This window comes from Notolepis coatsorum, assembly GCF_963971535.1.
Source record: "Notolepis coatsorum genome assembly, chromosome: 17".
Lineage (NCBI taxonomy): Eukaryota > Metazoa > Chordata > Actinopteri > Aulopiformes > Paralepididae > Notolepis > Notolepis coatsorum.
The window spans coordinates 100,627,025-100,644,524 of record NC_140181.1 but is presented as its reverse complement, the minus strand read 5'-3'; the positions used below and the strand labels follow the sequence as shown (position 1 = coordinate 100,644,524).

General features: G+C 46.9%; 1 protein-coding gene across 1 annotated transcript in view; it reads left to right on the top strand.

The window, feature by feature from the left end:
* Positions 1-17,500, top strand: part of LOC311244175 (C-terminal-binding protein 1-like) — a gene marked incomplete at both ends in the record, with an annotated part of 71,080 nt that overhangs the window by 32,789 nt on the left and 20,791 nt on the right. The window contains 2 exons of the mRNA XM_084333582.1: positions 2,171-2,301; positions 6,568-6,695. Of these exons, the coding sequence (XP_084189708.1) occupies positions 2,171-2,301; positions 6,568-6,695 (259 nt within the window). The remainder of the gene's footprint in view (positions 1-2,170; positions 2,302-6,567; positions 6,696-17,500) is intronic.

Genomic DNA, 17,500 nt, shown 5'->3' with positions numbered 1-17,500 from the left:
CAGAATTCGCATAAACTTGAAACACGTCTTACAACGTGAATGGCGCAGAATGTGTTAAAGAGCCCCCCTGCAGCTACATACAGATATCAGTAGAATGTGACTTTATACTGCATACTACATGGGGTGCGGTACACAGAAGCCACGGTTCGGTACGTACCTCGGTATTGGGGTCACGGTTCGGTACGAGTTCGGTACAACAGAAATAAAAATATTTATAATAATTATTATTAATATAATTCTTTTTTACATTAAAAAAATAATAATTACATTTATATATTATATTTATGATAATTATTATAATTATAATTATTAAATAGAATAACTTTCCAGTGGCGAATCCTTATGGAAGCCAACGGAAGCCATGCCTCCCTATTAAAATATGAATTAATATCAAATATCAAATATGAAGAAAAAAAATATATATATATATAATTTTTTTTTAATATAGTTTACATTCTTTTTCATCTGTGTTATAATTTTTTAATTTTTTTTAATGTCTCCCTCTTCTCCTTCTCACTCCCTCTAACACACTGTCAGACTCACTGTGCTCACTGCAGCTATAGAGGAGAGGAGGCAGGGGGTAGGTCTCTTTCTCCAGCCTCAACCATGTGATTCATGTATCTAGAGTCCAAATCCGATCCTAGCCAATCAGATTCGAGCTGACTGCCACACCCTAAAAGTTTAAAACGGGGCTGTGAGAAGAATCCTGAGTGTGGCCTCCCCTCTGCACACCTCCCCTCTGCACTCTGAACATTGTATTAACCCGTGACTGCTCCCACGGGCCGAATATTGCCCCGATCCTCGCGAGATTAAATCCACGGGTACCTCTCGGCGTGCTGAAGCTTTTCCTAAATCACTTCCATCATCGAAAACGAGGGGAAAAGGTCGGCTCGCGACCCTGAAAATGTCGCGTGATTTTAAAAACGCTGTATTAAGTGAGCCTATTATGGGATCCACGCGAGCTTTCTATCGTGGAAACATCTGGGCGTCCCGCAACTTTTACTCATTCACATGTAGCCCCGAAAATGCTTAGAAAAGGAAAACCGAAAGTGTGGAATAAACTCACCGAAACGGAAAAGTGTCCCACGGGCGCGCCGTGATTCCACACATTATATTATACCACAATATTATAATAGAGAAAAGTGAGTATTGTGGTATAATATAATGTCCTCATGTAAAGATATTCCCCTCCCCTGTGTCCCCTTACCTGTGCCCCCCCCCCTCTGTGGAATAAGACATTCCCCTCCCCTTTCTCCCCAATCCTGTGCCCCCCCCCCCTTTCTCCCCAATCCTGTGCCCCTCTCCCCAAACCTGTATCCCCCCCCCCCCCATTTGACCTATCAAATGGGACCACATCCCCCCCTTGTTAACTATATAAGTCTCCTCCCGAGATCAATCCAGGTCTTCTCACCTGGGTCATTTCAGCTGATCACCTGGGGCGAAGCCCTCAGCCATTCTCTCTATGTACTCTATCTGTTTGGTTAATAAACCTTGTTATTATCCAAACCTCGGTTGACTGAGAACATTCTTCTTCAGGATATCCACAAATATCCCACAACTACATACTACATACAGATATCAGTATCAGTAGAATATCACTCTACTGCAGGCTACAGAGAATCACTGTTCCTCTTTGGTTCCACCCACAGGGGGAATTGGGTGGAAAATTACAATGTTATCTTTCCAGGCGCCAGAAGGATGAAATGAGAGACTCATACATTTTGTTACAATACGCACATTCAGTTCTGCTTTGCAGTGTTCGCCAAATAATTTGATCAAACACTGTGAACAATAAGCCACACATTGTTCTGTATAGATATGTTATAGTATCATTATGATACCGATTACATGCTATATCAGCAATAGGTCTCAATGTCCCATCTTTTATATTTTATATGAAACGATAATAAAGAATATAAAATAAGACAAAAAGTGAATGAATAAATGAAAGGTTGGGGAAGGTTGAAGGCTAGGGAGAACAGGTGGGTTTTGAGGCGGGATTTGAAGGTGGAGAGTGAGGGGGAGTCTCTGATGGTCTGAGGGAGGGAGTTCCAGAGTCCAGGTGCATGATGGGATACCTTTGTCTGTAATTTTCTTGTCTAAATGTGTCTCTTTTGTGTATAATCCTAATGCGTGTGTGTGTGTGTGGTGTGTGTGTGTGTGTGTGTAGATGCGTCTGGGGGGCTTGCTGGTGAACACAGCCAGAGGAGGGTTGGTGGATGAGAAAGCTCTGGCTCAGGCCCTGAAGGAGGGCCGGATAAGAGGGGCCGCTCTGGACGTCCACGAGTCTGAACCCTTCAGGTTAACACACACACACACACACACATAATATACACACACACACACACACACATAATATACACACACACACACACACACACATAATATACACACACACACACACACACACACACACACAATATACACACACACACATAATATACACACACACACACACATAATATACACACACACACACATAATATACACACACACACACACACACGCACGCACACACATAATATACACACACACACACACACACACACATAATATACACACACACACACACACACACACACACACACACACACACACACACACACACACACACACACACACACACACACACACACACACACACACAGCCCCGCGGTCCAGGGCTCTTTTCATTCTTGCATGAGGAAGGATAATAATGATGATCTAGCGTTGATTTCAGGAGGATTCGATAATCAGGCAAAAAATTACAACGTGTACTGTTGATTGATTGATTGATTGAAAAGTTTATTAACAGATTGCAGAATGGGTACAGTACAGTACAGCTCAATACATACAATTGTTAAGGGGATGCAGACCAGAGAAAGACTTTCGTCTTGTTTACATCAGGGTCCCCCATTTTCAATTCATCATAACATATGACATACATGACATACAGATAGACAGTACTGCTACATCTATACATTTATGACATATCAGATTTGCAAATACAGTACTGTTTGTGATACAAAAGTGTCCAGAAAAAGAGTGTATATACATTTGACGTAGAAACTGTACATTGGAAGAGGTTGGGTGGGTGGGGTGGGGTTGGGTGGGTGGGTGGGGGCTGTACATTGGAGGTGGGGGGTGGGGGGGGGTTGGGTAGGGGGGGGGGGGCGACACTGTACACTGTACATTGGAATACTGACAAAGCCATACTTGGTCATTTACTGTACAACTGGGTTAGGACATTTGTAGGGGCCAGTTTCAAATTGCAGTCTCCCGTAGGTGTTTTTTGAGAGTGTTTTTGAAAGTGGGTAGTGATTCACATTCCTTTACAGCTTTGGGTAGGGCGTTCCACATTGATGTGGCATAATTGCGAAACGTGTTTAGTGTATTCCACTAAAACGCTATTATCGCGTCTTTTCCTGGAATTACACAGAAGCACCCAAACTATATTCATATTCAAAATGGTATAAAACGGAAATGTACATGTTGACTGGAAGCAACTCACTGATAATCAACGGGTGTATTAGACTCATAGCTATAATTTAAGATATATTTTAAGAACTCGCAAATCTTGCAGTCCCCCCATTGATTAAAGCGGTGGCGTTCTAGCGCCCTCTCGCGCATTAAATGCAGAATGAGTTAATATGCTGCAAATTTTATATTAGCAGACTTATTGAGTCATGTTAGTACTGCTGTGTGCTGCTGCTAGGACTTTCACTCCTCTACACTGTAAAGAGAATAGGACAAAATACACTTGAACCTGAACGGTTATGGGTTAGGCATGTAGTAGTTAAGGTTATTGTTGAGGGTTAAGGTTAGGCATGTAGTAGTTAAGGTTATTGTTGAGGGTTAGGGTTAGGCATGTAGTAGTTAAGGTTATTGTTGAGGGTTAAGGTTAGGCATGTAGTAGTTAAGGTTATTGTTGGGGGTTAAGGTTAGGCATGTAGTAGTTAAGGTTATTGTTGGGGGTTAAGGTTAGGCATGTAGTAGTTAAGGTTATTGTTGAGGGTTAAGGTTAGGCATGTAGTAGTTAAGGTTATTGTTGAGGGTTAAGGTTAGGCATGTAGTAGTTAAGGTTATTGTTGGGGGTTAAGGTTAGGCATGTAGTAGTTAAGGTTATTGTTGAGGGTTAAGGTTAGGCATGTAGTAGTTAAGGTTATTGTTGGGGGTTAAGGTTAGGCATGTAGTAGTTAAGGTTATTGTTGAGGGTTAAGGTTAGGCATGTAGTAGTTAAGGTTATTGTTGGGGGTTAAGGTTAGGCATGTAGTAGTTAAGGTTATTGTTGGGGGTTAAGGTTAGGCATGTAGTAGTTAAGGTTATTGTTGGGGGTTAAGGTTAGGCATGTAGTAGTTAAGGTTATTGTTGAGGGTTAAGGTTAGGCATGTAGTAGTTAAGGTTATTGTTGGGGGTTAAGGTTAGGCATGTAGTAGTTAAGGTTATTGTTGGGGGTTAAGGTTAGGCATGTAGTAGTTAAGGTTATTGTTGGGGGTTAAGGTTAGGCATGTAGTAGTTAAGGTTATTGTTGAGGGTTAAGGTTAGGCATGTAGTAGTTAAGGTTATTGTTGAGGGTTAAGGTTAGGCATGTAGTAGTTAAGGTTATTGTTGAGGGTTAAGGTTAGGCATGTAGTAGTTAAGGTTATTGTTGAGGGTTAAAGTTAGGCATGTAGTAGTTAAGGTTATTGTTGAGGGTTAAGGTTAGGCATGTAGTAGTTAAGGTTATTGTTGGGGGTTAAGGTTAGGCATGTAGTAGTTAAGGTTATTGTTGAGGGTTAAGGTTAGGCATGTAGTAGTTAAGGTTATTGTTGAGGGTTAAGGTTAGGCATGTAGTAGTTAAGGTTATTGTTGAGGGTTAAGGTTAGGCATGTAGTAGTTAAGGTTATTGTTAAGGGTTAAGGTTAGGCATGTAGTAGTTAAGGTTATTGTTGAGGGTTAAGGTTAGGCATGTAGTAGTTAAGGTTATTGTTGAGGGTTAAGGTTAGGCATGTAGTAGTTAAGGTTATTGTTGAGGGTTAAGGTTAGGCTAGGGGCTAGTCCTCACCAGTATAGTAATACCTGGTTGTGTGTGTGTGTAGTTTCAGCCAGGGTCCTCTGAAGGACGCTCCTAACCTGATCTGCAGTCCTCACTAGTATAGTAATACCTGGTTGTGTGTGTGTAGTTTCAGCCAGGGCCCTCTGAAGGACGCTCCTAACCTGATCTGCAGTCCTCACTAGTATAGTAATACCTGGTTGTGTGTGTGTAGTTTCAGCCAGGGTCCTCTGAAGGACGCTCCTAACCTGATCTGCAGTCCTCACTAGTATAGTAATACCTGGTTGTGTGTGTGTGTAGTTTCAGCCAGGGTCCTCTGAAGGACGCTCCTAACCTGATCTGCAGTCCTCACTAGTATAGTAATACCTGGTTGTGTGTGTGTGTAGTTTCAGCCAGGGTCCTCTGAAGGACGCTCCTAACCTGATCTGCAGTCCTCACTAGTATAGTAATACCTGGTTGTGTGTGTGTGTAGTTTCAGCCAGGGTCCTCTGAAGGACGCTCCTAACCTGATCTGCAGTCCTCACTAGTATAGTAATACCTGGTTGTGTGTGTAGTTTCAGCCAGGGTCCTCTGAAGGACGCTCCTAACCTGATCTGCAGTCCTCACTAGTATAGTAATACCTGGTTGTGTGTGTGTAGTTTCAGCCAGGGTCCTCTGAAGGACGCTCCTAACCTGATCTGCAGTCCTCACTAGTATAGTAATACCTGGTTGTGTGTGTAGTTTCAGCCAGGGTCCTCTGAAGGACGCTCCTAACCTGATCTGCAGTCCTCACTAGTATAGTAATACCTGGTTGTGTGTGTGTAGTTTCAGCCAGGGTCCTCTGAAGGACGCTCCTAACCTGATCTGCAGTCCTCACTAGTATAGTAATACCTGGTTGTGTGTGTGTAGTTTCAGCCAGGGCCCTCTGAAGGACGCTCCTAACCTGATCTGCAGTCCTCACTAGTATAGTAATACCTGGTTGTGTGTGTAGTTTCAGCCAGGGCCCTCTGAAGGACGCTCCTAACCTGATCTGCAGTCCTCACTAGTATAGTAATACCTGGTTGTGTGTGTGTAGTTTCAGCCAGGGCCCTCTGAAGGACGCTCCTAACCTGATCTGCAGTCCTCACTAGTATAGTAATACCTGGTTGTGTGTGTGTAGTTTCAGCCAGGGTCCTCTGAAGGACGCTCCTAACCTGATCTGCAGTCCTCACTAGTATAGTAATACCTGGTTGTGTGTGTGTAGTTTCAGCCAGGGCCCTCTGAAGGACGCTCCTAACCTGATCTGCAGTCCTCACTAGTATAGTAATACCTGGTTGTGTGTGTAGTTTCAGCCAGGGCCCTCTGAAGGACGCTCCTAACCTGATCTGCAGTCCTCACTAGTATAGTAATACCTGGTTGTGTGTGTGTAGTTTCAGCCAGGGTCCTCTGAAGGACGCTCCTAACCTGATCTGCAGTCCTCACTAGTATAGTAATACCTGGTTGTGTGTGTGTAGTTTCAGCCAGGGTCCTCTGAAGGACGCTCCTAACCTGATCTGCAGTCCTCACTAGTATAGTAATACCTGGTTGTGTGTGTGTAGTTTCAGCCAGGGTCCTCTGAAGGACGCTCCTAACCTGATCTGCAGTCCTCACGCAGCCTGGTACAGTGAACAGGCCTCACTAGAGATGAGAGAGGACGCAGCCATAGAGATCAGAAGAGCCATCACAGGTAACACACACACACACACACACACACACACACACACACACACACCACACACACACACACACACACACACACACACACACACACACACACACACACACACACACACACACACACACACACACACACACACACACACACACACACACACACACACACACACACACACACACACACACACACACACACACAACACACACACACATGCAGGTGTAACACACACACACACACATGCAGGTGTAACACACACACACACACACACATTTAAATTATTTTAATTTATTTAAATAAATATCCTCAAACTAAATCCTCAATTTGAATAAAGTCATTCAATTAGTATTTTTTTATTTTTATTAAATCAACTTTCAAATGAATATAACTCATCAGTTTTAATACTATAATATTAGTGTATAGCCTAATCTTTATCTGCAACTGTGAAGAAAAACCCCATTGGTTTAAACAGAATGAATAGACACATAAATAAATATATATAACAAATTTAAAATTCGAATGTTGATTTAGAATTTGAATGCCAACGTAACGAACGAAGGTCCGAACGTTTGGGCTCAGCCCTAACACACACACACACACACACACACACACACACACACACACACACACACACACACACACACACACACACACACACACACACACACACACACACACACACACACACACACACACACACACACACACACACACACACACACACACACACACACACACACACCTACATAGGTAACACCCACACATACACTACACAGTGTCACTCACATAATCTCTTACTCATTCATTAATTTATTCATTCATTCACTTACACACGTAAACAGAGGTTTTCTAAAGAGTCTGACATTTGTTGTGCTGTCAGTATAAAGCAGCCTTCCTGTCTCCCAGTAGAAAGAGGTCTGTCTCTTCCTTCCCTTGTCCCCATCTCTTTCCATCTTGTTGTGAAGGATCAGATTAAACCGAATATATATATTTATTTATATATATATATTTAATTGTATTTGTATATCGTTTGATATCCCCTGTATATTCCTTGTACAATATGCATTGAATATCCCTTTAGTCTACTAAACAGCCCATAATAGTTTCATTCTACCATTGGACGAGAACCTGGCGCCAGGTTGCCATACCCCTAGGTCCAAGTTCAATCGTGCCGCCTAACATGTCGTGGCAAGCCCCGGTTCCGCGCAGGAATATGTCGGGCGAAATACGAATGGTACTATTTGTTCATAGCGCATATATATATGGCGCAAGTAAAGTAGAACTTTCTTTTAGTCCAGTTCTTTACCCTCCAACAGAGTGACAGACGCAAAGCCTCCCCACGACGCACGTGTGGTGTAGTAAGGCCTACTTGGCCCAGAATAGGCATTGAGATATCGTGTAGATTAATAGTTGAATAGTCATAGTTTGGCACTATACCGTCGAGTTGGACGTATTCTATTAAGCTAATAATAGTCTATTTATGTATGGTGCATCGTTCGGTTAGAGTTCTAAAGTTATCAGTACCCCCATCGTTCCTGACGTTATCTGGACGCTTAACCAGGCTGAGCAGACCCCTAGTGGTGCTTGCATCCGAGGAGCTCCGGGCCAAGAGCGACTGGACCTGTATATTGGATTACTCTACCCGGACGACGGCGAGCCTTCCACGGCTTGGATTATGCTTTGTGTGCTTTGATTATTCCATGGATAAAGGCCAACACTGCGGAGTGTTGGAACTACCCCCCGGAGAGGACTCCAGGTGAGACGGCGCTCTACACCAGTGAGGTCGCCTCACGTCTCTCCGTTGTGGACCGGCAGCTACCGTCCACAGAGGGTCCAGCTGTATTCGTCTGCGGTCCGAGGTTCTGTGGGCACCGTGTCCAAGACTTTGGATTCTCCCAAGACACCGTCGGCCAGATGGGATACCGCCAGCGGCTTCTCTAACCCCCCCCTCCTACTGTCTTACAACCAGCGGGACCCCCCCCCCCCCTTAGTGTATCCAGCTCTAATCATCTAAGTACCATCGCTATCGTTTTCCTAAATATTCCAGGTTGTATACTTACTCCCTGCGTAACCAGAGATTGGACATTCAATGTTGATTTACCTACGAATACTCATTTGCCATAAAAGTGCATATTTCATATTTCAAATCATAAATGTAATTAAGTGATCGTTGTATACACCTTTTGCTGTATTAAACCTTCGATTTGGTACATTTGTGTGGATTCGTTTCATCAGGTGGGAAAGTGTTCATCATACTTATATCTTGTACTGGGTGGCCAGAAGTTAAAGTACATGAGGTAGTGGTATTAAATATCATATCTAACAATACAGTCAGGGAATTGTACCCCTCAGTTACAATTGGTCCTTCGAGCCGGAGGGTAACTAGTGTAATATTAATATAGTGTTATTAATATCGAAATGGCCTATGATGAACACTCCACGAAACGATCCTCCTAACCTAGAACGCCCGCGGCGCAGACGACAGACACCTCAGTACTTAGAGGCTTACACTGTCAGTCAACTACCTAGCCTTCGACAAACGGTAAACGCGGTAAAAGTAGAAAGTAAAATTATGTCTGACCTTAACGACCAGGTTTCCCCGACCACAGAGGCCCTAGTAGGTCCTAATGTAACTGACCAAGCTCACGGTGGGGACCAGGAGGGAATTGACATGCCTTTACCCCCCGCCACTACCCAAGAAGTAGTCCCCGACCAGCCCCGGGAGGAAGACAACCCTACAGAGAGAGAACTCTGCACGGAAGAAGAGGAGGAGAGCGCCGAGGAACTAGAGCTCCAGGACTCCCCAACGAGTACCCCCAGGAGCGGCTCACGCAGGAGCGGCTCACCTCCACAACCGCCTTCCCCCAGCGAAGCGGAGAGGATACTACAACAGGCGTTCCTCGTCAGCCTGACAGCCTCTACCGAACGCGACCGACTCCAAGCGCAGATGCTTAGCGAGCGCGAACACCTCCAAGCACAGCAACGGAGCGAAGAACAGCGCACACGCCTGGAGATGAGACGCTTCCAGACAGAAGAGAATATGGCAAGAGACCGGGCCGACGCCCAGCGTGCCGCTGCCGGTGCCCAAAGAGACGCAGAGCGCGACAGACTACAAGCGCAACTAATAGAGCAGCTGATCAAAAGGACAACTCCCTCTCCCTCCGCCAGGGGTTCAAGGAACTCGTCGAGACAACAGTCAAGGGCAGCGTCACCACAACGAGCAAGCGACCCTGAACTTGACCAACAGACCGAGTCTAGACCCCCCGCAGACCCCCTTCCCATACCGGTCCAAGCGAGACCCAGCTACAAGGAAGGAGCGGCATACACTGCGGAGAAGCTAAATAAACGATTACAGGATCTGGAAGATCTGATAGAGGAAGAAGAGGGAGAGGAGGAGAACCAAGCCCGACGATGTATCAGCCATCCACGGCGTCATACAATGCCACGCCGTCATTCCCAGACTTCGCCTATGAGAGTCGAGCACAGTACACGGAGCTCCGGATGTGCTTAGAGACAATGATGGTGGATGTCGCTGATGAACGCCACAAGTATGCAATATTACTGAAGCACCTGAAAGTACCGCGAGCGCACAATATAGCGCTAGCCTATGCTACCTCTTCGACTCCATACACAGCGGCCCTTGCAGCGCTGGATCAGAGATATGGACGTATATGGGATTACGTAATCCAGGAGATAAGGCATATTGACCGCCTACCCCCAGCCACAGACAATTGCTCACTAGACGACCTGTCAATCAAAGTGCAGTCCCTGGTAGGGATGCTGGGAGCGCAACGGGAGAAGGGCATGCATGAGCTATACGCCAACTCTAACGTCGAGAGGATTTTGGAGAAGCTGCCACCCGCAAGACAGGAGCGCTTTAGGCGGCAGAGGGATTACCGGGATCCCAACGGCCCCGAGCCATCCATCCTTGATCTAGCCGACTTCCTGGCGAGAGAAGTCAGCAGCTTACGACTGGACACCTTCGGGCGGAGCACGCCAAGCTCCAGAGAGGGACCCAGGAGAATAAATGATGGAAGAAGATCGGTGACTGTCATGCACCAATCAGAGTCAGTACCGAGCAGTAAGAGTCACAGCACCCCCTCGAGAAAAGAGAAGTGGAAGATAGCGTGTCCCTACTGTGAGAAAGAACACTGGCTGTCACAATGTGACCTATTCACAAAGATGAATGCAGAAGAAGTGAGTCAATGGATAAAGTCCAACCGGCGCTGTTATCGATGTGCGCGGCCCCACATGGCAGCCGAATGCCGCCTAAAGAAAAGGTGCAGCCGGTGCGATGGAGCCTATCTAGATATACTACACGAAAGTAACGGAAGACGGCCTATACCTGCACCACGGAGCGGCACCAAGGCAAGTGTCATGTACATTGACCCCGCCAGCAGCAGCGGAGCCCAAGTGCTCTTAAAGGTAGTCCGTGTGACATTGAGCTACCAAGATAAAGTCATGGACACTTACGCCGTCCTTGATGACGGGTCAGAGAAGACCCTTCTGCTCGCCTCCGCTGCGACCCAGCTGGGACTGCGGGGGAGCAAGAACGAAATGACGATTCGGACAATAAGAAGAGATTTAAAGACGATAAAGGGCGAGAATGTCTCCTTCACCATCGCAGCCAACGGGCAGCCAGAGCGACGGTACAAGATCACAAATGCTTTCACCAGCCAAGAAATAGGACTATCGCAGTACACCTACCCTGTCACCAAGTTGATGGATAAATATGTGCACCTGCGCCAATTACCTATCCCGCTCATAGACGGCGCTACCCCGACCCTGCTGATAGGCTCCGACCATGCAGAACTCATAGTCCCGATTGACCGGGTCCATACAGGCCCCCGAGGCTGTCCTGCAGCAATCGAGACCCGCCTAGGGTGGACCCTACAAGGCCCCCTCGCTAAATCTCTCAACCGAACAGCAGCCACTAGCTGCTTCCACTCCAGAACGACAGAAGAAAACACCACTCTCCTGCAGCATGTCGAGAGGCTATGGACCCTAGAGACAATGCCCTTTAAGAACGAAAAGAAAGATATTCGCTCTAAAGAAGACATTTACGCCATCAACCTACTCGAGCAGGGGACAAAGAAAGTCACAGTCGGCAGAGTGATGAGATACGCAACTCCACTCCTGAGGCGAGAGGGAATGCCCACCTTTCACGCAAAGAAAGACGCTACGGAGCGCTATCTACTGAACACAGAGCGGCGCCTAGCCAAAGACCCCGCTCAAGAGAGTGTGTACCGAGCTGAGATTGAGAAGCTAATCACAGCGGGACACGTAACAAAGATTGACATTAAAGAGGCCGATCAGACGACCGAATCATGGTACGTGCCGCATCACAAGGTCCATCACAACGGCAAGGATCGCATTGTGTTTAACTGCAGCTACCAGATCGGATCCCAAAATCTGAATAAAGAGCTCTTGCCCGGCCCCACACTCGGCCCCTCCCTACTAGGCGTGCTACTGCGCTTCCGCCAGGACAAGGTGGCTATAAGCGGGGATATCAAAGGGATGTTCTTGCAGGTGAGACTAGTAGAGGAGGACAAGCCTCTGCTACGGTTCCTATGGAGAGAGAAGATCGGAGATGAGAACCCATCCATCTACCAGTGGGAAGTACTCCCCTTCGGAACCACATGCAGCCCGTGCTGTGCTACATTTGCACTACAGAAACACGTCACAGAGGACCCAGCAGCAGATGAAGAGGTCCAACACAGTGTGAAGAACAGTTTCTACGTGGACAACTGTTTACAAAGCGTCTCGACTCAAGAAGAAGCCGAGGCTCTCCTAATCAAGTTACGCGCCTCCCTGATCAAAGGCGGCTTTGATCTCAGGCAGTGGGCCAGCAGTGACCCGCACGTATTGCGCAGCCTCTCCTCCGCGGAAAAGGCTGCCAGCAGCGAGACCTGGATGGCGACAATCCCAGGAGAAGCCCAAGAAATGACACTAGGACTAGTCTGGCGCTTCAAAACAGACTCGCTCCACTATAGACACAAACCCTTGGCTCCAGAGCAGGGAAGGTCGGCGGCGATACCGACCACCAGACGGAGTGTGTACAGAACACTCGCCAGACAATATGACCCGTTGGGATGTATTCTACCTTACACCACCAGGGCAAAGATGATTGTACGAGCACTATGGGACAAGGACCAGGGCTGGGACGACCCAATACCCGCACACCTTGCCTCAACATGGAGAGAGTGGGAGACGGAACTCCGCTCACTCCCAGGTGTCAATATACGCCGCAGCTACTTCCCATCCACAGTGAGGCCAGAGACATGCGAGATTGAGCTACACGTCTTCAGCGACGCCTCCGAAGTAGCCTACGGATCGGTGGCCTACTTGCGTGCCCAAGAGATGGGAGGAAAGATACACACTGCTTTCATCCTGGCCCGCTCAAGAATAGCCCCACGTAAGCAACAATCTATCCCACGTCTAGAGCTCTGCGCAGCCCTCGCAGGAGCGCATCTAGCCACGTTAATCCAACGTGAACTCACCATCCCGGTGCATAGAACAATCTTGTGGTCAGATTCCACGACAGTACTCACATGGATCAAGTCTGATTCATGCAGATACAAAGTCTTCGTGGGAGTCAGAGTCACCGAGAACAGAAGAAGCAAGCTGGCGGTATGTGGACACCAAACACAACCCAGCAGACGTCATCACCCGGGGAATGTCTCTGGATGACCTAACCCGTCGCAACATCTACAGTGACGGACCAGCATTCCTCAAGCTCCCGGAAGGAGATTGGCCTACGCCCACCCCGAGGGAAGCAAGTAACGAGGAGGCTGAGAACAAGAAACCTATGTTCTGTGGACTGAGCACTGTCGCCTCCACAGACCCCAACATAGATGACTGCATTACCCTAGAGAGTGCGCAGCAAAGAACATTCCTGCGGCACCACCCAGAGATTCAGTCCACCACTGACATGTCAGCAGCTGACTACGAAGAAGCAGAACTTCTTCTACTACAACGAGCCCAGAGAGACTCGTTCCCCGATGAGCTAGACTGTCTACAGGGAGGAAACCCCGTCCCATCAGACAGCAGACTGCTCCACCTGGCACCAGAGAGTGACGCCCATAATCTCATCAGAGTGGAGAGCCCCCGATCTACCGGATGATATTAAGTACCCGATCGTCTTGAACAGCCGACACAAGGTCACAGAGCTGATCATAAAGAAATACGTCTCCAGTGATGTAGCAGATGTCGACCCAGTCACCCCCAACACACTCCTAATGGGGCGGCTGGACACCGCGCTACCCCAGACAATGTACAGGCCTGAAGAAGCGAACGGCCGAAGAATGTGGAGGTACAGCCAAGTACTAGCTGACAAGTTTTGGAGCAGCTTCCTACTCCACTACCTACCGTCTCTACAGACCCGCCAGAAGTGGGTAAAAGAGAGAGACAATTTGACAGAAGGAACAGTCGTCATGATTATTGACCAGTCACTACCCAGAGCTATGTGGCCGGCTGGCCGCGTAAGCAAAGTGATCACCGGTGCCGATGGCAAGGTCCGAGCAGCTGAAGTACTCGTCCAAGGGCGCACTTACACACGTCTCGTGGCGAGGCTCATAGAACTGCCCCGACTCCCAGATACTATCGATGATGACCATGACCCCATGACTTTGTGAGTTGACTGACCCTTACAGCGAACCTTGAGTGGTAGACAGTGCGGTTAATCTGTCTCTGCTTAGCTAATTAGGTGGGACTAATTAGGGGGCGGCTGTTGTGAAGGATCAGATTAAACCGAATATATATATTTATTTATATATATATATTTAATTGTATTTGTATATCGTTTGATATCCCCTGTATATTCCTTGTACAATATGCATTGAATATCCCTTTAGTCTACTAAACAGCCCATAATAGTTTCATTCTACCATTGGACGAGAACCTGGCGCCAGGTTGCCATACCCCTAGGTCCAAGTTCAATCGTGCCGCCTAACATGTCGTGGCAAGCCCCGGTTCCGCGCAGGAATATGTCGGGCGAAATACGAATGGTACTATTTGTTCATAGCGCATATATATATGGCGCAAGTAAAGTAGAACTTTCTTTTAGTCCAGTTCTTTACCCTCCAACAGAGTGACAGACGCAAAGCCTCCCCACGACGCACGTGTGGTGTAGTAAGGCCTACTTGGCCCAGAATAGGCATTGAGATATCGTGTAGATTAATAGTTGAATAGTCATAGTTTGGCACTATACCGTCGAGTTGGACGTATTCTATTAAGCTAATAATAGTCTATTTATGTATGGTGCATCGTTCGGTTAGAGTTCTAAAGTTATCAGTACCCCCATCGTTCCTGACGTTATCTGGACGCTTAACCAGGCTGAGCAGACCCCTAGTGGTGCTTGCATCCGAGGAGCTCCGGGCCAAGAGCGACTGGACCTGTATATTGGATTACTCTACCCGGACGACGGCGAGCCTTCCACGGCTTGGATTATGCTTTGTGTGCTTTGATTATTCCATGGATAAAGGCCAACACTGCAGAGTGTTGGAACTACCCCCCGGAGAGGACTCCAGGTGAGACGGCGCTCTACACCAGTGAGGTCGCCTCACGTCTCTCCGTTGTGGACCGGCAGCTACCGTCCACAGAGGGTCCAGCTGTATTCGTCTGCGGTCCGAGGTTCTGTGGGCACCGTGTCCAAGACTTTGGATTCTCCCAAGACACCGTCGGCCAGATGGGATACCGCCAGCGGCTTCTCTAACCCCCCCCTCCTACTGTCTTACAACCAGCGGGACCCCCCCCCCCCCTTAGTGTATCCAGCTCTAATCATCTAAGTACCATCGCTATCGTTTTCCTAAATATTCCAGGTTGTATACTTACTCCCTGCGTAACCAGAGATTGGACATTCAATGTTGATTTACCTACGAATACTCATTTGCCATAAAAGTGCATATTTCATATTTCAAATCATAAATGTAATTAAGTGATCGTTGTATACACCTTTTGCTGTATTAAACCTTCGATTTGGTACATTTGTGTGGATTCGTTTTCATCAGGTGGGAAAGTGTTCATCATACTTATATCTTGTACTGGGTGGCCAGAAGTTAAAGTACATGAGGTAGTGGTATTAAATATCATATCTAACAATACAGTCAGGGAATTGTACCCCTCAGTTACACATCTGCTATTACTCTTTCTGTCTGTTTCATTTCCATCACCCAGTCTCTCTCTCTCTCTGTTGGAGCCATATTGACCCAATTTGAGTTTGATGGGAAACATGTAACAAAAATATATATTTTGATTTATGGATTATATTAATAATTGATATGAAATTGTACTTACCTGTATGATTTAAATTAATCTTGAACATAGATATTACCTGGACACTTATCTGTTGATGACTGTAGGGGGCGTGGCATAGATTCACTCATAGATGCACCCCCCCCCCCCTTTGGGAGTCTGCAAATCAGTGAATGAACTGTTTGACAGCTGAGTTAGACAGCGGCGTTTGGTGTGCAATAGTTTTTCGACCGCATCAAGCCAGACCAATTATATCATTTACTTTGTCAAGATCCTGTTCGATATTATTTTATCTAGTATAGAAAAGTCAACCGGAGTTATCTTAATAAATGTCAATCTACTTACATCCTCTCTGAGTGCTTTATGATGAATGCGCGTCGGCCAACTCTGCAACTAACTCCAGTGGCTAAATGGAAATTTGTGAAGGATTAGCCACTTCACTCTCTCTCTCTCTACTCTCTCTCTCTCTCATCTCTCTCTCTCTCTCTCTCTCTCTCTCTCTCTCTCTCTCTCTCTCTCTCTCTCTCTCTCTCTCCCACTCACTCACTGTCTCGTACTCTGTCTTCATCTACTCCTCCTCCTGTCTCATCTCTTCCAGTGGCTCTATAAAAACTAGCTCAGCGACGACATTTTAATCAACTTTTATGGAGCAAGTCTGTGAGTGAGAGTGGATCTTGTTGTCCATTTAAAGTCTGTTCTCTCTCTCTGGTCATACATCAGGCAGCAGTGACAGATCTTAGATTTTATGGAGTGAAATGTTGAACAGTTTACATATCTAAAATAGGATTCCTCAAGTAATTACCATACTGTGATATTAAAATTGTATTTGGCAACATTACTTACCTCTCTTTCTCTCTCTCTGCCTCTCCCTCCCTGTCCCGCCTCATTCTATCTCTCTTTTTCTCTCATCATCTCTCTCTCTTTGTCTCTTTTCCTCATCCCTCTTTCTTTATCACTATTGCGCTCATCGCTCTCCATTTCTCTCTCTCTCCCTCTGCCTCTCTCTCTGCGTCTTTCTCTCTCTGCCTCTCTCTGCTTCTCTTTCTCCCTCTCGCTGCCTCCCCCTTTCTCTCTCCCCCTCTCTCTCTGCTCCTATCTCTCTGCTCTCCCTCCATGTCCCCGTCCCTGCCGCTTTCTCTCTCTCTTTCCCTCATCTCTCTATCTTTGTCTCTTTTCCTCATCCCTCTTTATTTATCCACTATTGCTCTCTCTCCATCTGCCTCTCTCTTCCTCTCTCTCTCCCTTTCCCTCTCCCTCTGACTCTCTGCATCTCTCTGCCTCTTTCTCTCTCTGCTCTTTCTCTCTCTCTCTCTCTCTGCCTCTCTCCCCTCTCTCTGCCTCTTTCTCTCTCTCTCTGCCTCTCCCCCCTCTATCTGCCCCTCTCTCTGCCTCCCTCTCTCTCTGCCCCTCTCTCTGCCTCTGTCTCTCTCTCTCCTCTCTCTGCCTCCCCCTCCTCTCTCTCTCTCTCTCCCCTCTCTCTGCCCCCTCCCCTCTCCCCCCTCTCTCTCTCTCTCTCTCCTCTCTCTCTGCCTCCCCCCTCTCTCTCTCTCTCTCTCTCTCTCTCT